Below are 25626 nucleotides of genomic sequence, written 5' to 3' on the forward strand. Positions count from 1 at the left end.
ATTACAATGGATCCCATTATCTGAACCTTTCTGCCTCCTATTTCCTGCTCAAAACTCCTCCTCTCTGTTTGGGGATGCCCTTAGCTTTCATGGTGGCTTTGATTCTTCGCTTCTTATTCTCAGTGAATTGAGAAGTGCTTCTCAGCTTAATTTTCTCATATTTTTCCTTCTTCTTTTTAAGTGCACTCCCTCACAATTACTTGATTATTTTGTAGTTCTTCTCACTGCTCCCAAGAATACTTTCAAAAGTTGTCTTAATGATTTTGCAGATGTGGAAACTAAGTTAGGGGGGAAGCACAATGATACAGAATCACTGGGATTAAAAAATAGTAATACAAATGTCCCTGGTTTTGGGGAAACTCACTTCCCAGAGAAGTTTTTCTACCATCCTTTGCTGCTCATGTCACTTTTTGATGTGCAATTTCACACACATGGTGTGATACAACAAATCGTTTTACTGACTGTCATGTTCTGTATTAGATGTCTGGGAGGTGCAAAACCTACAAGGTTACAAGACAGATTTTACACACCACAGTTTTGGCTCAAGTGATGGATGATGTCTCCTCTCAGAGCAAACAACATTTCTAATTACTATTACTTACCAGACTACTTTCTATACTGAAAGTGAACATAACATTTGGAAAAGTGCCTCACAAGGTTAGTCTTACTCTGAGATTTACAGCAGCAAACTTCAGACCAAAGTATTAAACTGAATTTTTTATGTTACAACATTAAATCCCAGCTCTGCCACAGACCTCCAGTGAAACTGCAGCTGGTTCTTGTGACATCTCTGTGTATCAGTTTCCCCACCAACAACAGGACTTTGGTAATAAAGTCTGATCTTCTGTCAATGAGAAGGCAAAGTGTTCAAAGTACCAGAAGTTTTATATGCTGTTCTCCAGAACCATTTCGCATTAACTTGTGTTTCTCAATACTTTGTGTAACACAAATTCTCCCTAGAATGATGCACTAATGAAGTACATTGAAACCACAAAATGTAAGCGGCCGTATCAGAAAAGACAAGAGTTCCTGGACTTGCAAATGGAATCTCCAGCCTTTGAAAGTTCAGAACATTTCCAAAACTTTCCTATCAGACTGAAGCTATTTAAAAAAAAAAAACAAACAACCCAACTGTATTCCTGAAGAATTAATGAGAAAGGGTATCAGGGGTTTTTAACTCAGCAATGCATGGTGGAGGAGATTCACTGAGAGCTGGAAAGCATCCTACTGCCAGTAGGTTTGTGCTGTGGGATCTCCTCCACATTGTGGAAAGAGGAGGTTCAAGTTGCTCATGCGAACAGAGGCCCCTCAGTAGGCTGGTATTAGTTAACTGCCATGAAATAATCTGCCTTTTTGTGGGGTTTGTATTTCAGTTTGATCAGAAACATTACAACCGTCAAACTGGTGCATCTGCTCTTAAAAGCCACATCCATTTGAATGAGTTTTTTCATTTAGAAGAAGAAAAAAAAAAGTTTAATTTGTAAAAGTCACAACTCTCAGTTACGATAACAACAAGAACTTAGCTTCTTGCTTTCCCTAAATCACAGAATGGTTGAGGTTGGAAGGGCCTTCAGGAGGTCATCTCATCCAACCCCCCAGCTCAAAGCAGGGCCACCTGAGGCTGGCTGCTCAGGAGCATGTTCAGGTGCCTTTGGGATATATTTGGAAACCACCAGGGATGAAGACTTCACAACCTCTCTGGACAACCTGCTCCAGTGCTTGGTCACCCTCACAGTAACAAAGTGTGGCCTTATGCTCATATGGAGCCTCCCACATTTCAGTTTGACCATGGTTAGAAAATGCAAAGGCAACTAGAAGGAGCGATTAGAAAAACAGAAATTAGAACAGCCATGTGTCAGGTGTCCAGAAAAAAAGTCCTGGTTCCCATTTTGGGGGTGCACAATTTCTGCAAAAGCACCAGGCGTATGGTCCCAGGAGGATGGGATACTGGTTGTGAGATGCTGCTGCTGCTGCTGCAAAGATATATTGCTCTCCAGCTCATCCACAGCAAGTCTGGTGGGGCAAAGGGGAGGTAAGGCAACTAGGCTAAACCGGTTTTGTTGTAGTGTAAATTCACTGAAATCCCTCCAGGGCTTCCAAAGCTGTAAATCATGCATATTGGGAGCTGTCCTGCCTTGGCAGACAGCACAATGATTGCCAAGGTGCAACAACTTGACTGTGTATCTGAGTCCTGAGCAAAGCACCACGGGGAGACAATTAGAGGGATCTCAGCACCCCAGCTTTTTCACTGCTGTCTTCTCTCTTTGCAGGTATCGGGGGAAAAAGGAATTTAAAAATGAGATTTTAAAGGGAACGAGGCGATAACCTTTTCATAAGGCTCCCTGCCAGGTAGGAGGGAATGGATGTACAAAGGGAGCAAAACACTAGTGCAGAAATGAGTTGGGGGGGGGGGGGGGCGAATTTAGTTGTCTAGTGATGATAAATATAATGTGCAGAGGTAATACTTAAACAGCTAAAGGAACTATACCTGCTGCTGGAGAACCAGGATGGGAAACTGAGCAGTCAGCTTTCCAAAAGTATGGTGTGGTATAAAAGCCACTGCTTACGGGAGGGAAATACAAGTGTAAATATGAGGCTAGACCTTTGGCTCATTTATATCAGTGTTTATGACAGGCGATACATAAAACACTATTGAAAGGCAAGGGCTGAAGCTGTAGGCTTGGATAACCAGTTTTTAGGCAGTTTTACTGCAGCAGTGCCGTAAAGGCTCACATGTAGCATGACAGGCCATAATAATTTCATCAAATCACCACCTTCCTGGGTCGAGCCTCAGACGTGAGCTCTGCCTCTCTGCAGATGTACGGACCATGGAAATGCAAACCCATGTCACTGGCTTCAGGTCAAGCCCCAGTGAGATCGGCAAGGTCCCTCCTGAGCTCAACACCAGCTGGTCTGCAGCACGCTAAATGCTACCCAACTGCAAAGTTAAGCAGACAGGATGGGCCATCCGAGTCAATGTAAAGCCCTGTATGTATAATATACATATGCATAATAAAACACAGCTTCTTCCTCATGTGATACCTCTGCCCTTATTCCTTGAAAACCTGCTTGCAGCGTGCCACGGTGAATAATGATCGTGTACACAAAGCACAAGGAGAGACTGCACTTCCTCCATACGCTTTTCCATCTTTCCAGTATCATGTCTGCTGTAGGACAGGACTTTGCCATCTGGCCCAGCAGCTGGTCCTGGTTTAAGCAAATGCTTCTTTACAGCCCACAAAGCCTTCCCTCATTTCCTAATCTGCATGGTTTAGCGCCATGCCTATTATGGAAATGGAACTGATGGTTGCAAGTGATTATCCCAGTGCTCCCATCTTTCCGTCTGATTAGCTCTTGTGGTTGTACAGACTCTGGTACCTGGCTCACATCTGTCCTAAGCTGCTTTTTCTCACTTGCAGGGTGATTCAGAAACTCTCTGCTTCAGGTAGCAAATACAGAGGGAAGGAAATTCCTCTCAATGACAACAATCAGGACTGGCTAAATTATGAGACAAGCTTTGTTTAAAACCTTCCTTTTTAGCACTAAAAACCCCCAGAAAAATTAAAAAAAACCCCAAACAAACCACCACCTGTAAACTTGTGATGGAAGTGGCTGGATGGTTGCAAAGAGCTGTAGTCAACGGCGCAATGTCCAAGTGGAGACCAGTGACAAGTGCCGTTCCTCAGGTTTGTTCTGGGACCAGTGCTGTCCAAGATCTTTGTCAGTGACAGGGACAGTGGGATCGAGTGCACCCTCAACTAAGTTTGCTGATGACACCGAGGTGTGTGGTGCAGTCGACACTCTGGAGAGAGGGGATGCCACCCAGAGGGACCCTGACAGCCTGGAGAGGTGGGCCCCTGACAACCTCATGAACTTCAACAAGGCCAAGTGCAAGGTCCTGCACCTGGGTTGGGGCAATCCCAAGCACAAATACAGGCTAGGCAGAGAACGGATGGAGAGCAGCCCTGAGGAGAAGGACTTGGGGGTGCTGGTGGATGAAAAGCTCATCATGAACTGGTAATGTGTGCTCACAGCCCAGAAAGCCAAGCAAATCCTGGGCTGCATCATGAGCAGCATGGCCAGCAGGTCAAGGGAAGGCATCATGCCCCTCTGCTCTGCTCTCATGAGACCCCACCTGCAGTGCTGTGTCCAGCTCTGGGGCACCCAACAGAAGCTCATGGACCTGTTGGAGTGGGTCCAGAGGAGGCCACGGAGATGGCCAGAGGACTGGAGCTCCTCTGCTGTGCAGCCGGGCTGGGAGCACTGGGGCTGTCCAGCCCGGAGAAGGGAAGAGTCTGGGACACCTTATTGCAGCCTCCCAGTACCTAAAGGGGCCGACAGGAAAGCTGGAGAGGGGCTTACTACAAGGACCTGTAGTAACAGGACAAGGGGAAATGGCTTTAAACTGAAAGAGGGGAGATTTAGATGAGATATTATGAAGAAATCCTTCCCTGTGAGGGCGGCGAGGCGCTGGCACGGGCTGCCCAGAGCAGCTGTGGGTGCCCCAGCCCTGGCAGTGCCCAAGGCCAGGCTGGACAGGGCTGGGAGCCACCGGGGCTGGGGGAAGGGGGCCCTGCGCGTGGCAGGGGTGGGACTGGGGGGTCTTTATGGTCCCTTCCAACCCAAACCATTCTATGTCTGAATATTCCTGTTTTTAATTCAGTTTTTGGATATTCAGATTTTACAAACTGTTTTAATTCAATTTCTTCTGAGGAAAGAAGGATTCTCCTCTTCCTATCCCATACCACTCTTATCTTTTTTAGTTGGACTCATGAATAACAATGAATTGACAGTACTGATACTGATCAGGAGACAAGGAGGTCTTTTTTGTCTTTATTCTCTGCCTTTTTTTTTTCCACCCAGCTGGGTGAAGAACTGTTAAACCTTAGTAGGAAGAAAAGCAGGTTAAGAAGCTAAATGACTTTATGGCTTTGCATCTTGCCTGTCCTGCTGATGGTGGAAACATATTCTCATCTCCCTGAAATGGAGGTTGCATATGAACTAGTGTTCCACACACTTAATCACTGAATTTATCTCATTCCTATATTCTAAATTTTTCTTACCTCTTTCTAACAATTCTGATAGCTCTTTATACCTTTGGCTTTCAATTGTACCTTCTAGGTCTATCTGCCCTATGATTTTTTTAGATGTGTGAAAACATAAACATACCTCCATATGCTTATTTTAGACCTGCCAATGGATAATTTCATTTAGTAGCTCTTCTCTCATACCCTGTGAAAAAATCATTCCCCACCTACTTTCTCCACAACATTCAGGACTGTATTTACCTCTAACCTACACCCTTTCAATACACATTTTTTGAGATGGAAGAGAATTAATCTAGCTACTCTACTTGTACAGTGTCTGTCCATACCTTTACTCGTACTTTACTCCAATGGCAGTGGCCCTATTCTCCTCTGGATGTGAACCTCCCACTATCGTCTGATGGACCTGCTCAGCTGCACCTTCCATGAGGTCTTCTGGCTTTGATCTTGGTCCTTCCACTGCCCACATCAACAGTCCAGAGGGATGACTCCAAGTCTTCTTCCTCTGCCTCCAGGACCCTCACAGCCCTATAGAAGGAGTCTAACTGTGCTCTGCAGTGAATATTTATTGGCATCACTTGTCAAAAATTGAGGGATGTTGTTCTACAGCAAAACACTGCACACACAATCTATTAATTGGGATAGACTTTCTGGAACAAGAACAAACACACAAAAACTTCTAATTCAATTTCTGGATTTATAAATCTATGTGGGAGTGATTTGGAAGAGATATGAATCACAATGACTTTGCAGATTGGGTTATACCAACCAGTACAGGGCCTGGTAGGGGAACGGGATGATTTATACATGACATAGTGGAAGAGAAGCGAGGAGTTAGTGGAACCAAGATAAAACCAGAACATTTTCTTTCTGAGGGGTGTTTGATCTGGCCGTGAGCTAAACACTGAGCAGGTGAACTGAATAAATGCAGAGAGATAACTGTATTCCGAGTGATTTGTTGCCTGTGCCTAGCTCTTCAGGTTTTTCTCTTTCTTGATTTCTTTTTGCCTCTCATCCGTTTCAAATACACACTTCAGACTCAGAAACACGTCTGAAAGTTTGTGTCACAGGTGAGGTTTTAGCTCTTTGATCTTAATGAAGAAAACCTCTTATTGGCTTTTAATGGGAGCCTGAATGCATACAAAGAGATATAAGGTCAGTCATTGCTAGGGGGTGTTCACTTTTGTCTCCCTCTTGCTTCTCTTGCTCTTTTCTGTAATAGCTTCTACAGGAGAGGGGAAGGTCTGCTCTGAGCAGCAATCTGTCCTGCTTCTCTGTCATAATATTCCATGGTCAGAAATCGATTTTTCAAGCAGAGGCTATTAAAGCAATAGCAGTTCTTATCATTTACTCTTCTCGAGATGCTGCTGAATCCGCTGGAACGTCTCTAGTACTGTTTTTATTATTGATCTGTCCTACCATTACTGAGAAACACCTGAGGCTATCAGACAGCTATAGCTTGCAGTAAACTGGATGCTGAAGTTGTTAGATCTGGGAGAAACTTGTGGGGTAAGTCATGACTTCATGGGGTAAGTTTTCCAAACTTGCTTTATCTGCCTCAGCCCTGATCTCACAAGATCATTCTTTCATTACAACTTCTGCTCAGTGTTTCAAGTTATTTCATATTTTCAGTATTTTGCCATTTATTGCCATAGTGCAACCTGTGGCACGGTGTCCCCACATCACACGATGGACGCAGCCTTCATCTGTTCTTTTTCATATCCATATTAATATGAATATTCATATTCATATCAAACGGCCTTCAGCTATTGCTGCCACACCTCCCATGCCCTGAAGCTTACTGCACCCTGGATTTTGGGCAATCCTCCATCTTCCCTTGTCTTCCTTTTCCCTTCCTGCACATTACATTTCTAAGTGTGAAGATCTTAATCCTTGATAAATACAGATAATTCCTCCCTTCTTAACATCACATGTTTCCCTTAATTAGGCACCTTTTGTAAACTGTTTGTTTTCTCACATTAAAAGCAGAGCTGTCAAACTCTAGGACAAATTTCTCATTAGATCTTTTGATATTGCAATCATAGTATACCAGGAAATATTTATCAGAAAAAGATGCACATTTCTGGCTAAGTGGAGGTATAGCAATTCCACAAGCTGGCAGTAGGTTTTCAACCTAAGGACCTCAACACAGTGTGCACTGGTATCGCTGGACAGACATGACTTGGGGCGCTCTGTAGGATGGTGGAGGGGTTCAGCAACTGCCCACAAAACCTTCTCAGCTCCAGTCCTTCAGAGGAGTGGGGCACATTCATTGTGACACCTCAGCTGCAAACAAATTGCAAAGGTCTAAAGCAAACCCAAACTTTAAATATGGCGTATAACCAGAAAGGCACCTGTTTCTTTTTTGCACCCATGCACATTGCTGGAGCTGGCCTACATGAAAAGTGCACTCTTAAATGTGTATGTAAAATGCCACTGATCTGTGGTAACGGGGTCATCTGGCACTGTCTTCTGCCTTGGACCTTCTGTTGTCCATGACAAATGAGAAAAATTAAGAGCAAACAGGGCTGGAGGTTGCCCTGCTGGGCACAGTGCGCAGGAGTGGCGGCTGTCTAGTCCCCTTTTCTGCGCCTTCAGAGCGGGCTGTGCAAATGGTGGGCACGATCCACGTAAATGAGGAGGTCTCCTGGCAATTCTGCCTTGGTGATGTGAAAGCACGTTTGGACAGCAGAGCACCTGAGCAGGTTGAGGGCTCTCAGTGAACAAACCTCCATAACTGATGCACTCAGCTGTTTGTTTCCTTTTAAATGAGCATCATAGTAAATAAGCAGTGAGTCTGGTTCATTTTTGGGTTCTTGATGGTAGTGACAATGTCTTCTGCTTATCTGCTGCTATCTGCTCATCCCTCCTCATCTTTTTCAGTCTTCATTCCAGTTTTAAAAGCAATATAGAATAAGGGGGGGGGGGGGGGGGGGGGCGGGGAATGAGGAAAAAATGCTGGCTTGAGAGAGAGATCAAGATGTTTTTGAATTAAATGAGAACAATTTTTGCAGGAGAGGAAATTAATATGATTCTGCATTTTTGTTTGTTTTCATCATATATCTCTTTTGCAAAAAGTCGGGATTCATCTCACTTAACTTCTGCCATGGAAATGTAGGGAGTCTAGTTGAACGTAGACTATCAGGTTCCCTTTAGAGGCTATGTTAGACATCCAAAAGTCATCTCATCCCTTCCTAAGAAATATCATAGGATAAGCAATGTCCTTAAAGTGCTGGAGGGGGAAATTCGACAAGGAGTTTAGATTAGATGCTTAATATTAGGTGCCCACAATTCAGTAGAAGGACTCGCATTTGTATATTTAACTAACCAGAAAGGAAGGCAGCAGAATACCAGCTCCCTGGAGTCCCTGCCCGTGTCCTACTTAGAAATTTCATTTGACTGTCCCAGGAGATGGTTATAACTCTGCTCCAACTCACTCTGAGCCAACAGGGACTCAAGTGTGTTTGGCGGGCTCCACACAAAGCATACCAGAACCCTGCAACCTTGCAGGGGGCATCAGTGGAGCTTCAGTGAGGAGCTCATTCCCAGGTGATTTCATGGGGAGCTCTTCCTTTGGCTCTGTGCAGTTCTGTAGAGCTGGGGGTGTACGTGCCAGAACTGGAAGGGTGGGGGAGCAGTGATGGCTGGGTATTGCTTCAGCCTGAACCATCTGGGCTTGGATGTTAACAGCGAATGACACATATTCAATGACTTTGACTTCATTGCCTCTGTCCTACTGAAGTTGGATGATGCTACAAAGGATTAGTCAATGTCTTTCAAAGTGAAGGTAAGGAGAGAGGGTGTCATTACCAAATCCCTCTACAGATGAATCAGGGGGAAAAAATGAGATGCCAGAATTAGACCTGGCTGTCCATTGTACTGAATTTGCCAAAAGGCCATCAGTTAGAGGCCAGGAACAGTATGAACCACGACCTGCGTGTAAGTGCGTAGTGTAACAGTAGTTAAAATAACTTTGGGTACAATATCAGAAAAAGAGAATGACAGAACTACTGATTTATATTTGTTGAATTGAAATGTACCACAGAGGAAAAGGCACCTTTTACATTCAAATGAAAAAGCTCGCTGACAGAAGAGTATGAATGTGCAAGTTTAAAATGTTAAGATGACATTAAATAAGTAAATAAATAATGTAACCTTCGTGATGGATTATGATTTGAAATATCCACAATAAAATAGTAAGATCCATTATTTCTCAGGGAAGTCCTGGGAACTCTGCTTATGCAGAAAAGGGCTTGTTTAATGTCTTTAGGTCAGATTCTGAATGTTAATGCTGGTATAAACTTTAGTTACTCCAGGTTTAAAAGACTGTAAACCCAGAGAAGAATTTGTCTCCAAGTTCTTTAGATACAAGACAATATTTGCATACAACTTGCAATGATACTAAACATGCAAGGGATTTAGATACACCTGAAAATTTTATCTGTGTGTCTGCAGATGAGCAGATTCGGTTCACCTACAGCTGACATCCTAAGCATCGGTTCTGAATTACTCTATAGACCCCCCTCCATGAACAGTGGGGAAGTCACAGGCTGATTTAAACTCCAAAGAAACATCTCCAGGACATATGGGATGTGCCTCCCTGTTTACTGTGGGAGAAAACCCGTATATCTGGCTAGATGTAATGTTGACCTTTCATATGGCTGACGTGAGATACTGAGCCTGATTACCTGCACCTGTAGACAGAAAGGAGCACAGCTGAAATCAGTAGAAACTTACACATGATCTTGTTTAAATTCAGGACTTTATAAATCCTTTGAATGGACTGAATCATCTCTCTCATGCAGCCTAGACATTTTAGATCCCAGCTGCCATGCAGAAGAAGAAAAGCTTGCTGTTTTCATGAGTCGATGCTGATAGATATCCCTGTCTTTTCAAAATCCCTATTTTGAGAGAAATGCCTGTTTAAGAGAAAAGACTGCACACCTAAACACTTAGCATTGCTCTGTGCAAATACGTACCTTTGAGGTGACACACAATATAACCGCCAATTTTTGTAGCTGATGTTAGCCACAGGAGTCTGGCTACGTGTCTCTCACCCCACCCTAATTCTTGCCTGAAGAACAGCACAAAACCTTCTGAATGAGCACCACGGCAATCAAGTTGAACAAATGGTGAGGGCACATAAAAGCTGACAACAAGACAGCTTCATGCTTGTTCTAAGACTCCAGGTAGCCAGCAAAAGCATCTCTTCCATAGATATGCAAAGCCAGATATGACTTGAAGGATTTGCTTCTCAGCATGTGGGATTTGGGACTGCTAAATGGGACACAGAGCAGCAGCTTGAAACCAGGAAATATCCTGAGCCAGCGAGACAGCACTCTTAGGAATGACGTTCAAAGGAGGGGGCATAATTTTGCTAAGAAACCTCAAGATTCAACTGAGACCAATATTTCAAGTCCTGGCTTGCTTTATAACTCATAGTGCACAAATTGTAGCTGAATATTCAGTGCAGAGGTGCAGAACTGAGTGACGCGGTCCAGTCTCCTTCCCTCTCTATCTCTTTGGCTCACTGCATATGAAATGTGGTGGGTCTGTCAGAAGAACACACAGATGCAGACCTGGAGATGTCCTTGATCCTTAACATCATCTAATCACTTTAAAAGCCCATCGAAGCTATCTCCAAAGTTAGCCTTTACTTCCGATATAAATCCCCACTGGAACTTTCCTCCCGTTTCTACTGTGACTCTATTCATGGCAGTTTGCACATTCTGCTTTTGTTGAATATCAGCTTGTACTACTCTTTTCCCTCCTTGATTTTACTCTTGCAATGGGGACCCTCACCTTCTGTGTTACTAAACTAAGCAAGTGCTGCTAAGCCACAATCTTCCAGTCTCTTTTAGCATGATGGGATTTACCAGAATATATGTCTTCCAGAGCTTCAGTTTATCTTTGTCATTTACACGCAACAGGGGGAGAACAAACCCCAGTGGCAACACATTTGGAAATAGGCAAGTCATGCCCTACCCTCTTGTACTCCAGAGGAGTGACCGCAGCCTTGCAGAAGCTACCCTCCTTCAGTGGGTCACGGTTTATCTCAGAAGCCTTCCAAGTACTAACCCTGGCCCAAGGATCTGACTGGGAGAAGGCATGATTGAGGAATGATGACGTCCAGCATTCATGAGGACACGTGGAAACTTAATAAATGCTCCAGGTGGGCAATCAAAGTGGTATTGTCACAGTCTGCGATCTGTGATACGCCAGGCAAGTTTCCATATCAGTGCCCTGACTGCTTCCTTGCATTATCTCTTTTTCAATATTTGTGCATTAATGTCACAATAGCTCTGAGAATTTCTGATTAAATTCTTGTAATATGGTTTCAGAATGTCAATCCATTGGACCAGGTTATATCTAAATGCAACAGGAGGATGGCAGAGCACGGACCAGTACCGAATGGCAATGCCAGCTAGACTCTCTGATGGCTTCCTACCCACATAAAAATGCACTGATAGCTGCCTGTTCCAGACAACACTGTCACAGTTTAGCTACACCTGCGAAGTTTTGCACTCTCCACTAGTTCAGCAAGACTGTAAGTTCATGGTGCAGCAACCATCAACACTGACAAGTTTTAGTTCCTTGTATCACTCACGCCCAGCGCTTGGCAGTGTGTTCCTAACACCAGGAAAGAGTTAGAGTTTGGTGTGAAAATGTTGGACAAAATAAATAAGGGGGTGAAGACGTCACGTACAGGAGAATGGGGAGGAAACCAGGAACTTGTGGAGCAGGGGAGGGAAGATCCAACTAAAGCTGCTGGGATATGTGATAACAGTGCTGGTATTGCTTCAATGGGCTTGACCAACACTGGAGGAGTGTGAGCTGAACTATACAAATTCATGCACATACTGGTGTGCTCAGTTCCGCACAGGGAAGCTGCCATGGCTGGGTGACTCTAGAAGGGGCACCACCTGCCTGCAGAGAGGCAGGATCGGGGTGGCTCCGCTCTTGGCGGCTTGAAAATAGGAATATACAAGAATTAATGATGAATTGCAGTCCTTGCGGTCTGTAGGCCCACTAAGCACAAGGAAGGCAAGTAGAATACATAAGACAAGCAAAACACATTTGTGATGGCAAGGCAAGAGGACTAGAAGTAAATTTAGAGCCCCAGAGGGAAAAAGGAGTTTGGCAAGCCTGAAACTCAGCAGGATCTCACCTCGTTGAGTGGGATTCCAGAGTTTGGTTATTCCCATTCCCGCCCTCTTAAATCAATTAATCTCACAGCTGAAGCTTAAAAACTGTCAGTGCTAATTTTCACTGTTTAATTTGTGCATGATGGACAATTTGCTTCTGGAGGAACTGTGGGAAACAAATCCCTATTCCAAATGTCATTTTTCATGTATTGAAAGAAAGTTGTAACGCTCTAGGGGAAAGGGATGGCAAGAAATGCACTTTTTGTTATTAAAGTGCCAAAAATATTTTCATCTTTCTCCTTCACATGGTACTGACGAATGTCATGAAATAATAAAAATCTTCTGGATTTGTGAATGGCATCAAACTTTAATGTCAAATGACATCAGGACTATGCTAGGCATTTTAAGGTTTCTAAATGCCATGAGACATTTTATCCTCTATTTACCAGGAGATAGGATATTAGTCATTTGAAAGCATGTTCTTCATTAGGCAGGAAATTCACATTAACTCTTTGTTTCCCAGTATTTCACCTTTTTTCTCTATAAAAATAAAAGATTTTCTCTTGCTCACAACTTGGTATAAGCTTTCATGTCCCTGCAAAGGGATCAAAGAGTAAGACATAAACATTAACCAGATGATTGATTTCCTTGAAAGCTGTTCAATGATACTACTACAAAGGAAGAACTGCTTCACAAACTTTAATAGCATTAATTTTGCAGCAAATCCTATAAAACAAGAGACAATCTTACCCTCCCTTTTTTTAAGACCATATCTGCTTTCCACATTTGTACATGATTGTTCAAAGTGCATAGCTCAGAGAAAATCAAAGCTGTTGTTTCTACTTTGGAAATGGCACCACTTTATTTACAGAAGGAGATGCTAGCACAAATGCTCTGCACAGGTGGGATTCACCTGACTGTAAGACATTCACATCTGCCAGAGCCACTCCACAAGCATCCGACTGTAAATGGGGAGAAAGATGTGGTTTGTTGATGCTATTCAACCCACCCTGAAGCTGAATTCTAAAAGCCAGCCAAGCCGCACCTCTAAGGAGCCCATTTCTCACCACTCACCACAAAACAAGCTCAGAGACAGGTTTACAGATGGAAAACTCTACAAGCAGTTGATAGGAATGCCATTCCAGGTTAGAAACTGGTTTCCTAAGTACAGGTATCTTAGCACCAGCTGAGGCATCCTCAGGGATTACTTAGATCCCCCAGAGTAGCTCAAACAGCATCAGATGCTTATGCTGAGGAAACTGGAGTCCTCAGTGTCTGCAGTGTAGGTGCCTACCTGCGAGCTTAGCGCCTGCATTTCTACTGCACTCAACAGAAAATTTATCGATACAGCAAATGACATCTAAAGAGCTGTTCAGGTTCTGTCGTACAGTTGTCTGTTGATAGCACTGACCAGATCACTGCTGACATTAATGGGATCCTAGGCACCCCTCTCACAGACATACCTGCATTAGAAACAGCAGAAACATTCAGAGTGCTGAATCTGCTTTGTCCAACAAAGAAGTCCCTGTGTGCTTTACCATACTAAGCGAGGAGAAATAGGTATTTTCATGGTGCTGTTCATCCGATCTCTTTAAGTGATTGATTTATGATGAGATGAATCATGCCCTAGCCACCACTGACCAAACTAGCCAGCTCTCCAGTAAGGAATCCCTGGATGACAGTCAGATGCAGAAAACTACATTTAATGGGAGAAAACTCATCCAAAGCAATGTGAGAGTCTGCTGGAAGGCAGCTGACCCTGCCAGCTTCAAGGCTGGGTGACATTTGCTGAGCTCACTGCTCACAGAACAGCATAAATGCCAGCAGCCACCCTGCAACACGGGCATGCAGGGAAGGGTCATGGGCTGGCTTGTGTTTGAGGCTCTTTCTTGGCCTGGCACACTGAGCTAAGTGCACAGAGAGCCCAAGTGGTGCCCTGACTGCTCTCAGCGATGGACTTCTCCCAGAACAAGAACCATTCACTTGCCTAAGCACAGGTTTTCTGAGATACCCTTAAGTACCTGAGAGCTCCCATAGTTCATGTGTCACTGGAAAACTGCACCTTTCTTCAGGGGAACCTGGAGATCAGGATGTCCTAGGACATCTTGGAGAGCAGTAGTTGTCCCTGAATGGACAACTTCATGGAGTCTCATTAACCCATCCTAGCACACAACTAAAGGCATCCCACTTTCATTAGCTTAAGTTCAACACTGCCACAATTTATATATAAGTATGTATATGTGTGTGTATATATATTTATATTACTTTCCTCATTCCTCTGCTCCGGTGGGATGAAGTATTAGAAAAACTTCTTAAAAAGGTCTGTTTAACTAACTAAACTAACTTTACTCTGCTGGGTCTGTAAAGCCCAGTTAGTGAATGTTGTGCTTAGGAGAGGAGAGGGCACAAAGCATCAACAGCCAGCAATTATTCCATGTGGCTGAACCAACGCTCAGGGGTCTTGTCCTGCAAAATGGGACATTACAGCAGCTTCTGCTTGCTCTCCCTGGGTGTTGACGCAGCAGCGATGAACTGCTGGGCAGTTTTGGAAACAAGGAGGTTACAGCACTAGGATAGGACTCCGGGGATTCTGAATTTCCCTTCTGGGTCTGCCAAGACTTTTGGTGTGGCCTCGGGCAAGTCATGTAATCAGCGCGTGCTGGTTAATCAGTGAAGTGCCCTGGCCTGTTAAACAGGGACGATATTGTACGCTTCCTCCCATTCATAATCTATCATGTGTGTTTGGACTGCAAAGCTGTAAAACTGGAGACTTATCAGCTTGGTGCATAATCTCCAGTACAAAAGAGCTTATTTCTGTGTGGAAGCCTGCAGGGGTGCCATAATAAAAATAGTAAATAATGACTATAAACTACCAGGAGGGAAAGAGTCCTGTTGCTGCATGGCTCTTGAGACCTGAGTTTTAAATTAAAGCTCCCCAGAACACCCCAAACAGCGAGTTAAGCTACTTTCCCCATTAACCTTCCTTGCCCATTATTTGTCAGGTTAATTTCTTGGCCTGTGGCCAGATTTGTCATTTCAGCAGAAACACACTTTATTATGTACAGTTTCAGCTTGTGTACTTTATGTCAGAGACTTACTTAATTACAGCACCAAACTGTTCATTGCGTACAACAAACATACTGTTACACAGGTCAATTCAATTTTCACTGCACCACATCCCTATTATTGGATTTCACCAGGAGCCATTTTGCATCCCTATGATCCAGAGCACTACATGGTGCTGCAGGAAGGACAGGGAGGATGCTCTAATGGTTTGGGCATTCATGCTTGGCTTGGAAACCTCCCTTACCTTGTGCAAAGAGCTTGCTTCTCCCTCTGATTATACTGAGAGGCATTCCCTATGATATGACGTGAAACCCCATGAGCAGTGAAGCCATAAACCCATTTCAGTGGGATGAGGTGTCTGGTTTTGCTTACCGAGAAATGTGGTGAGGAATCTGAAGTACTTGGGGCACGGACGTACCACAACCTCTCCCACCTCCGCTTCAGGCCAGCATGTGATGTTGTCCCATTGCCTTCTGCAACCTGGGGGAAAGAAAAAAGCAGACTGTAGAACAACCAAGACTGTTATCTGCTGGATGGAGCAGAGGAACCGGGGCAGAGCAGAGCAGCTGTGCAAAGGTGTGTGGAGCCTATCACCTTGGTGCAGGCAGCTTTTGGAAGGAAAGGCACAAAAATATTTTCTTTAAACATGTAGCTTTCAGTTACCCCAGTCCCTGAAATTCAGCACTGGTGGTGTCTGCACTTTCCCAGAAATCGGTACAGAAAGAACAGCAGAACACTGCAAGAGTCAGGCAAATCAGAGTTAATAAAGAGCAGCACCTTTTTCAGATGAAAAAGGCAGAAATACCTAATTATATATCTCTTTTCTTTGACCTTATCTCTCCCTGTTGCATTAAAACACCTGGTCTGAACATGTGAGACATGCTTCCCTTCATTCTCTGCTTCCCCCAAACTTCTGTCACCAGCTTTCTCTTCCCCTTGAAATGAGATGGCTGTGCAGGGGACGTGCTCAGCAGGAAGGGGACACCGATGAAAATCAAGGGATCAGGAGCCAAATCCCTTCCCCAGAAGCAGTTTTTCTCCTTAAAAAGGGAGAAGACACAAAATGGTCCTGGAGGCTGAGGAGGGAGCGTGCTGTTGTCCAGAGATGCTCTCTGTGGAGGGGTGGTGCACGGTGGTACAACCCTAGCTATCCAGGCTAGGAGCAAAGGTAGAACCAATGGAGCTAACTTCAGGGAGAAAACCAAAGGATTTTGTTTAAATTAAGCATTTCTGAAGATGTTCTGGATAGAATAAAGTCTTTCTGACAGAATAAAACCCTCATGTGCTTCCTACAGAGTTACAGTATATTGTTGCGATTTTGCCCTTTTATTTATGCTTTCTCAGAAGACATTAATGGTATCGCATACACGCTGCACTGTTGAATAATGTAACATTAACAATGAAGTCAAAAGGAGCTGGCAGACCTGAATTTAAAAAAAAACAGACGTGTTTTTGCCTTAACATTTCCCAAATGTTACAATTACTAAAAATTTTAGAAATACTATTTTAGAATTGCTAGAACTAGTACTTACCAGAATTCTGAAAACATTTTTTCCCCCTTTTAAATTTCCAACAGACAGGCACTTCAATTGCTGCCTGGGTTAGATAGATGGGTTGTCAGCAGACCTCACTTTTTTATAGCACCTCTGCTCTCAGTTATTTGTCATGCCCCATTAGATTGCAACACTTCCCCAAATGTGACTAACGTGTTGCTGTTAAGGTCAACAGCCTAACAAGAAAGGAGAATATGAAGAAAAAAAGCTTCGAGAAAATACTTTTCACATGCAAGCAAAGGGAACTAGGAAAACCACTGTCAAGCTGCATTTCTTGATAATCATATCCCGATCTGAAATTCCTCCTTTAAATCATCTTTTACTACTTGAGCTAAGAAAAAGGCTGGTGTCATCATCAGTCTGCTCAGACTGAGGCAGCATGCTGTCTCAGATCAATAAAGAGAGCACACAAAAATGCTCTGAAGCTGAAAAAGAACCCTCAGCTCTTTCAAAGATATTTTACAGGTTTTCCCTTCCTTCTTTCATAAGCAAACAGAACTTTTCAGATGAAGTCCTGAGGTAAGTTTATCAGAGCCTGAAAAACAGAATAACTGATGGTATCTTCTTCGTGCATGCTCTTCTGCAGCATTCATTAAAATTCAGTTTTCAGGTTTATAATATCAGGTGCAAAGCTCAGTTTCCACAGCATCACACTTATCTGCCACCAAGCAGCCAGCAGCTCCAAAAGTATTAAGATATTAGATATTCTGTCCAAGGAAAAATAGATGATTTCATGACAGGATCTTTCATGTTTTACAATCTTTTCCTCCACCAACCTCAATAAATTATAGTGCACCCCTTACCTCAGAACAGGTTATAATGCAAAATAAAATACAAAGTGATAGTATCAGATGGCTTTTTAAATGTCCTGAATTACACACTTCGAAAATTTTTGTGATCTGAATCTTTTCTATGTCAACATTTTCCCACCACCACTTGTGATGCACAAAAAAAGCTTTTAGGTGTTCACTTTTGTAACAAAAGCTCTCTTTGATTAAAATATAGCAAAGGCCCACAAGACTGGCTTTGCAAGACACACAAAGGGGATCTTTAAAAATTATTGTGTCTGTAAAGACCTCTCATATCTATCTATTAGCTCTTCCAACATCATTCTTCCTTATCGCCCCCCAAGATGCACTGATGAAATTTGTGCAGCTGCCTGGAAGGGTCCAGGTTTTAAAGGTGGGGTTCATATCCCTAAATTTATGCATCTAAAAAACAAACATGTAAACTTAAAGGAGTCAATGGAAACCAGAGCTCTGGCTGGCAGTTCATGTCACCACAGGATGGTTTCTGAAGCTCAGAAATCAAATCATTCTATACAGATATCCTCTTCTCTCCAGTGACTAGAAGAGGGGCTGCATGAGTACCTTGACTTTAAGGAACTGGAACAATACAAAAATTGATACCTGTGAGATGCTTTGCATTTGTAGCCCAACGCTGCTGCTCGCCCTGTAGTCATCTCATCATAACACCAGGCAAAAGTTTGTGCCTGTCCACCCAAAGGCAGACACAACCAAACTTTATCAAGTAGCCTTCCAGAAAATTATTTTCTTCCTCCAAAACTGACAGGAAAACTGCTGGGATCAGGGGGTTAGCAGGCAATATTCCAGCATGTCAGCACAACAGATCAACTATTTGAGGGTAGAAACAATTGCAACCTGCCTCAGAAAAAGGAAATCCTTCTCTTCCCTGGGGCACCACTTGGCCTTCACAGATGTTATAAGAATGACAACTTGTTTTGCCTGATGAAATCATGTTTGGTGATTGCTAAGTGCCTCTCCATTAATTAATTATAAATGTTGTCTTCTCCCCTGCACTCAGTATCTGCAGGAAGGATGCAAAGGTATTTATCAATGCTTTCCCAAGGCAGCAGGTGCAAATGAGCCATGAACACACCTACCATTCAGCTCCAGTTTAATCAGAAGAGCTGCTCTGCTCATTTGCTTGTTACTGAAAGCAAAGTTTCCACTGCCAAGGGCTGGGCTTTGCTTTAGGAAGGACTGCAGGTGACTCTGGAAAAGCAGTATGAAAACAAGCATGTAACTTTTAAAAGACGGTAGCATTTACCACATCCCTGGGTAATCAGGTACACTCCTTAAACTCTTGTCATTATTTACATATATATATCTGAAAAAGAGTCTTTTCTTTTCCAATTATTTTAACCGTGACTTCCAGACACTCAGTTTTGTCCTACTGTTGCCTGGTAGATCGTGAAGTGCTCTCTGGAACCAAATACCTTCTTCTGCAGGGAGAAATCCTTCACGACTAACAAAGCTGTCTTTTAACCTTCTTTCAGATAAGCAGACGAGGCTGCTCATCATTGCACTGTAAGCCACGCAATTAGTGTAATTACTAGCAGCCACCTCTCTCTCTCCCTCTTGAAACCAGCTCCTGCAGTCTTGCTCGATGGGCTGAAGGCTGTTGGCCACACGCTGCAGCTCAGATCTTTACAGTCAGCAGCTCAGTCCCCTTCTTTGCAAGCCAAATGCCCCAAGTGCAAGCCAAGGGTGTCATCAGCCTCAGATGGGCTTTGGAGAGCCCTCTTCTAAGAGGTTCTGGTGCAGAAGTGGCTGAAGACCACTGACACAGTCCTGGCTGCAGGGGGTTAGGAAACCTCACCCCAGCTGCAGAAGGTGGTAACCTTTTCCACTGTCTCTGCTAAATGTAAATCAAAGCTCAGGCTCTCGTCTTCTCTTCCTTTAAAAGGTTAATGAACAGAAAACAGGTCAATCATCATGAGGCACAGGTAAACAGTAGTTTGCAGAAGCATCAGACTACAGCACAAAAAACATTTATTTGAGTCATATCTACACTTACAGCAAATATACGGCCAAAGCTTATGTGGGAGCAGCAGAGGCTAACACTCCTTTGTGAATAAACATGACTTCCAGAGCTCTGGCACTGCTCTGAGATGTGACTGGGTTTGGAAGGAATGGCAGCAGGGTGGTGCCAGGCTCTCTCTTAACCCAGATGAACTCCCAGCTCAGAACACCCCCTTTTACCACACCTGCCATTCACACCAAATTCTCCCTAATGAATGGTCTCTTCTGAAGGACATTCCCATGCAAGACTTTTGCTCTTCAAATCCACATTCATATGCAAAGATACAATTTTGATGCCTGGGGTTATCTCATGCCTCTCCCTATGCGCAGGTAGATAACAGCAAAGTAAAGGCGCAGCTGAAGCCATGCTGAGGTATCACTGGGTACCATCACAGGCTGGGTACCATTACAAAATGGAAACTCATTTTCACTCCAATTTGACTATCAGCAGGCAGTTTCCAACCTCCCTAACCTGGGAGTTAGGACTGTAAATAGCTATTAGATGACATTTATGCTCCCACTGACAGGCTCATGCAGAAGTGCAGCCTTGGTGCTCACCTACGGTTTGCCCAATTTGATCTCGTTATGACCAATTATCATTGCATCAACCTCCTTGTCCCAGCTGAGCGCTAAGCTTTTGCCTGGCTGAAGAAAACAGACCCCAAAAGATGGTCCCTCCAACGATCTACTAACTCGGTTCCGACAGGTAGCTCAAATTCAGTTCCAGTAGAGGCGAGGAAAACCCATCGTGAGCCTTGAGTTACTACTACTGCCCCAGACTCCAGTGAGCAGAGACGTCCTGAATCAGAGATAATCTTCTATTTAAATCTTAAAAATTGTCTGTAATAATAAAAAATACCTTGGATTATTCTTATTGCATAAATATTTTACATTAAATGCAATTTGATTTTTCTTCTAAACTCATGGAAATTTTTAATATTCACAGTCTCCTGGGCTGCAGTTTTAGTGTCCACTGAAAGAAAAAATACATCCTTTTCTGAATTCACTTTGAACCTGCTCATTGCTGGTTTCATTAGGAATCGCCTAGTTTTTTTTTACAAAACCAGAAATATTCATAACCTAACCACAATACCCCTTTCCGTGGGGAAAAAAACCCCACCCAAATCCTCTTTCATATCCCTCCTCAAGGCATCTCTTTTTCAAGCTGAAGTGTCCTAGACTATGAAGTTGCTTCTAGCATGGAAGCAGCTCCCTATCGTTTCTTGCTGGTACCTTCTGTGATTTTAATTCCAGCCTCTCATGCCCTGCCCTGGGCTTGCAGAATAGGGTTTTACCTCATTTCTCTGTGACAGTTTGGGTTTGACAGGGGCTAGCCTGGCTCCAAGGTTTCACTAAACGAATCCTCCCACCCTTCCCTGCAAAATTCAACCCTTTCCCTCCTGTACCCACTGCTAAGCCCTCTTCTCCCCCCAGCCCCACACATACACTCAAAACATGCTGCGGGCATCTCTCCTCCCCCAGCTCCATCTCATCACCTTTTTATTTTTATCAGCACTGATAGCATGCTCTGAAGCAAACCCATCCACTCAGAGCTCCCCTTTGAACTTTCCATGGCTTTGCATTTAATTTGGGTATTTTTTGCCTGACTTGGTGCCTCCTATCACTCCAGCGCTGTAGGCAGGATGTGACAGAGAAACCACTTAGCTGAAGGAAAACCACAATCCTGCCAGGGCATGCGAAACCCTGTCACTGTAGCATTTCCTTCCCACCACTGGTGTGCTCTTGGTGGAGCACTGCTGCTCCCTCATTCACCCCTCAGTGTGGGATCTGCACTTCCAACGGGGCAGAAAATGGACTTGGGCAATCACCGAACGCAAAAAGGATGCCCAGACCTAGGGCAAGGGAAAAGACTTTACCTTGGACTTTGCCTCTATCTGTGGCAAGACAGGGATACTGATTTCATTTTTCCCACTCTGTGTACAAGCTGGAGAGGAACAGGAACACCGCTACTCGCTATACAAAATGGTTTGCAATTCTGCAGCGGCTTCCAGTAGAAGCTGAGCACTCAACAGGAAATGTTAAAAGAGATCTTTCTTCCTAAATGTTTGCAGAAATTTGACTCAAAGACACATGAAGGAAACCTCACCTTAAGCCCCCAGGCTGAGTCATTCTAAGCAGCGTGAAAGAAATCACCAGAGACTATTTCTGGAGGATTATTTTTAAGCACAAAAATCTTATGAGTTTTTCCATCCTCAAAATCTACTAGAAAACAAGTCAAAAGAAAAAGTTTCTAATCTTTCAGTCTTTCTTTAACCAACAGACTAAATAAACACTTGACTTTTTTCATCCCTCCAGATTATTCTTTTTATAAATCAAATTTGTGAGCTGAGCCCTTCTGCCCAAGTCCAAGACATGTAAGCTGAAACAAAAGATCCAAGATTTAAGGCAAAGATTTACAAAGCGGGTTGCCAAAAACACAACTTCTCTCCTCACCAGCATCTAAACAAGACCGAGACCTTTAGTGCTCTGACATGGAGTGTGCTTAAAGGATTGTTCCAGAGCTTCCTCATTCCTCGCTCAACACCCCTCCCACCCCCCCACCCCCCGGCTCTTAACCCCCCCTGCTCTTCCTGGATTTGCAGAGAATTGGATTTATAGAGTACCAGACTCTGCATTTAAGTACCTACCCTGCCTGTACGGTTTTTCCCACGTTGGCGCCTCCAGACAGCGATTCATAGTGAAGATGACTAGGGGTCAACCTCTAGAAATGCTTTTTTGGCTGTTGGGGAGGCAAGAGTGACTACCCTGATAATGTAAGACCTAAAATGGGACTCACCCAGGCTGTAGCTCCTCTGTACCACACTGGTTTTCCTACCAGAAGGAGAGAGGGATGTCGCAAGGAGAAAAGCATTAGAATTTTTGTGGGTCTTCCTAACAAAACAGCCCAAGCAAGGACAGAACGCGAGCGCAGCAGCTCTCACTGATGGTTTAAGTGCCGTGAGAGTCAGGAGACTTCTCAGCTTTCCCACACTTAGTTCAAGCTGCAGGAATTCCTTGACTTGCTTAAATGTATACGGCAACTGGAACGGCGGCATTGAGATGAGAGCTCAGGAGAGCTGCCCACCCTAAGGAAGCACAAACCCTCCCACTGACTTGCTCACTGAAGGCAACAGGTGAGTGACAGCCCCCCGTGGCGATGTGCTCATGGCTTACCAACCTGGAATAAGATGTGGAGAAGTCTTTCCTATAGCAATTATGGCATGATTAACAGGAATCTTACCCTGTTGGTACTTTAAAGGATCATCCTTGTACCTTCAAGACCAAACAATGCACTTTGCAATGGAGGAGATTTTCGGCCAGTGCTGTGTTGCTCTTCTTCATGGTAAATACATGGTAAATAAATAAAAAGATATGACACCCCACTGAAAAAATGAAGGGCAAAGTGGAATTTTCCTCTACAAACTGCAAGCCACCAACTGCCTGTCCTACTACTAGAAAGATACTTGCAGTCCTTATGCAAAGCTGGAGAGAGCTTCACCACGTAAAATCTTCATGATCTGGCTCTTGCTTATTAAATGTGCTGGGGTTTGTGCTGGAAATGTGCTTCTGTCCCATAGATATAGAGGGACACTGGCAGAAGCAGGGAAGGTTGTGCGGAAGCCCTGTACCTCAGCTGTGTAGGAAGGGACAAAGAGGGACCAGAAAGCTTGGGTTTCACATGGAAGCAGATTTAATGGTTAGAAGGCAAGAAAAAAGAAATTATAAATTTGTGAGACACTGGTAATTTAAAAGCTTTCCATAACAGAAATCCTACTTGGGCCTGATGGATGTAAAGTGTGGCACCTCTGACCTCAGCTTCTCATGTTTCCCACAGTTTCACCTTCTTATGTTAAAAGGTCTGGACATCAAGAAATAAAGGCACTTAGATTACAGAAAGTGCAGTGCATAGTAAAATCAGTGGAAAAATCTCCACCAGCTGCAGCAGATTTTGGATCTTGGCCATATATTGTAACAGGAGTTCGACATAACTTATGGCATATGCAACATTTTACAATGTAATTCTCCTAAGGAAAAAGGGTGGATACCATCATGAAAGTGCTCTGATATAGTCAGAAGGAAAAGGAAAATAAAAAAGATGAGGAAGAAGAGATTTTTTAACCAGAAATCTGACAGGATGAGAGGGAGACAAATAAAAGCCGTTGTCAGAAACAAAAGCTCTGCATAGATGGATTTCATCTGAGCAATCATCCAGAGCTTTGAAACTGCTTTGAATTTGCTTTCCATTGGTCTGTAGCAACGGCATTTTTTCCTTATTTTTATAACCCTTGCATAACTAAGGCTGTGTGCATTCATATATTATACCATGCTAAAAAAAAAAAAAAAAGTAACCAAAAAGTCTGATGGCATTTAAAAATGTAACATATTCTCCAAACTAAAATGCCTTTTTCTGTACAAGACTAACGTCCGCTAAATGGCCATTAATCCTGACAAGCCACAAGACAGCTGTTCCCAAGCCAAATAAACAGTGCTGTTTGTTAGCAAGCTTCCAGCCAGGGCACGTCAGCAACAGGGAAAACAAAACCAAAGCCTCCACCTCCACCCCTATAGCGTAATAAGGGAGAAAACAGATGTAAAGTCTTATCCCGTGACTGCTTCTGTTAAAAATGTGAGGTCAAGGCAAAAGCCAGCTCTTAGCTCCACAGGGCAGAAAGATGAGGTGCTGTGTAGATCTGTGCTTCCAGTTCATCCTGTCGCTGGTAGCTGTCTGGACTGCGGGTGACAGGGATGGCTCAGGCAGCTGAGCAGGTACCACTGCCCAACTGGGAATCAGCCCTACCCAGTGGGGAGGTGCACCCTCCTCGAGCAGGGTTACCAAGCGAGGATGGACAGCCAAGTAACAGCTTTGTAGGGAGTACACCTTTGGGTACTATTTTCTCTGAGATTCATGGCCTGGGGGAATGGCCATCAGCTTCAGACTGGATCAAAGCAGCCAGCAGAAAAGTCTGGGAGCTGCTCACATCTACCACATTTACCACCACAGCAACATGTGCTGCCTCCTCCTGTTTCAGATGCCAGCTTCCCTCGCGTGCTGTGGGAGGTGGTGTGGTTCAGCCCCAGCCGGCAACTGAGTACCACCAGCTGGATGAGGAGGGGATTGGGGGAAAAGGTACAACTCATGGGTTGAGATAAGAACAATTTAATAATTGAAATAAAATATAGTATCAACAACAATAACAAAAACCAATTGTAATGAAAAGGAGAGAGAAGGAGAAAGGAATAAGACCCAAAGGGGGAAAAAACAACCAAGTGATGCACAATACATTTGGTCACCACCCGATGACCGATGCCCAGCCAGTCCCCGAGCAGTGATCGGTGGCTCCCAGCCAACTCCTCCCAGTTTATATACTGGGCATGACACTCTATGGTATGGAATGTCCCTCCAGCCAGCCGGGCTCAGCTGTCCTGGCTCTGCTCCCTCCTGGCTCCTTGTGCCCCTGCTCACTGGCAGAGCACGGGACACTGAAAAGTCCTCGGTTTAGAGTAAGCACAGCTCCGCAGCAACTAAAACATCAGTGTGTTATCAACGTTATATTACTAAACCCCAAACCCAGCAGTGTGCCAGTTACTAGGAGCAAAATTAACTCTATCCAGCCAAAACCGGGACAGAAGGTTATCGTCTGAAAACTCCAAGGCAGATTTCTTTCTTTTGAATTTCCAGAGAGTAGGCTGCACCTCTGTGAGAGCTGTGGCATGAGGTGTTGGTGGCTGGGAAGAGTCCCAGAGCCGATGAGGAAAGCGTTAATGAAAGAAGAGCATCTGGAGGTACCATGCAGTGGCCTGTCCCAACTGGGTATCATGACCACTGTCTAATAACTGGAAGAAAAATGTCCGTTAAATAAAAGGCACCTTAGCCCTGGCACTGATCCTCTAAGAGAGATAAAGGAGAGTCTGGGGTTTGAGGTCTTGATGTCACACGGCTGAATTCCCTTCTGTCGTAGGAGAGGCCACGTTCAGGAATGGAGAGGACTGA

The 25626-nt window shown here is 44.0% G+C and overlaps 1 protein-coding gene across 3 annotated transcripts in view; it reads right to left on the reverse strand.

Annotated features, from left to right (window-relative positions):
* The window catches only part of LOC308063969 (vasoactive intestinal polypeptide receptor), a 140354-nt gene that overhangs the window by 43735 nt on the left and 70993 nt on the right, over window positions 1-25626 (reverse strand). For all 3 annotated transcript variants that reach the window (XR_013928143.1, XM_080387706.1, XM_080387705.1), the window contains exon 3: window positions 15629-15736. Coding sequence is in view for 2 of the 3 variants with exons in the window: in XM_080387706.1 (XP_080243832.1) it covers window positions 15629-15736 (108 nt within the window). In the remaining variant the exon portion in view is untranslated. The remainder of the gene's footprint in view (window positions 1-15628; window positions 15737-25626) is intronic.

The sequence above is a fragment of the Falco punctatus genome, assembly GCF_963210335.1.
Source record: "Falco punctatus genome assembly, chromosome: 4".
Classification (NCBI taxonomy): Eukaryota; Metazoa; Chordata; class Aves; order Falconiformes; family Falconidae; genus Falco; species Falco punctatus.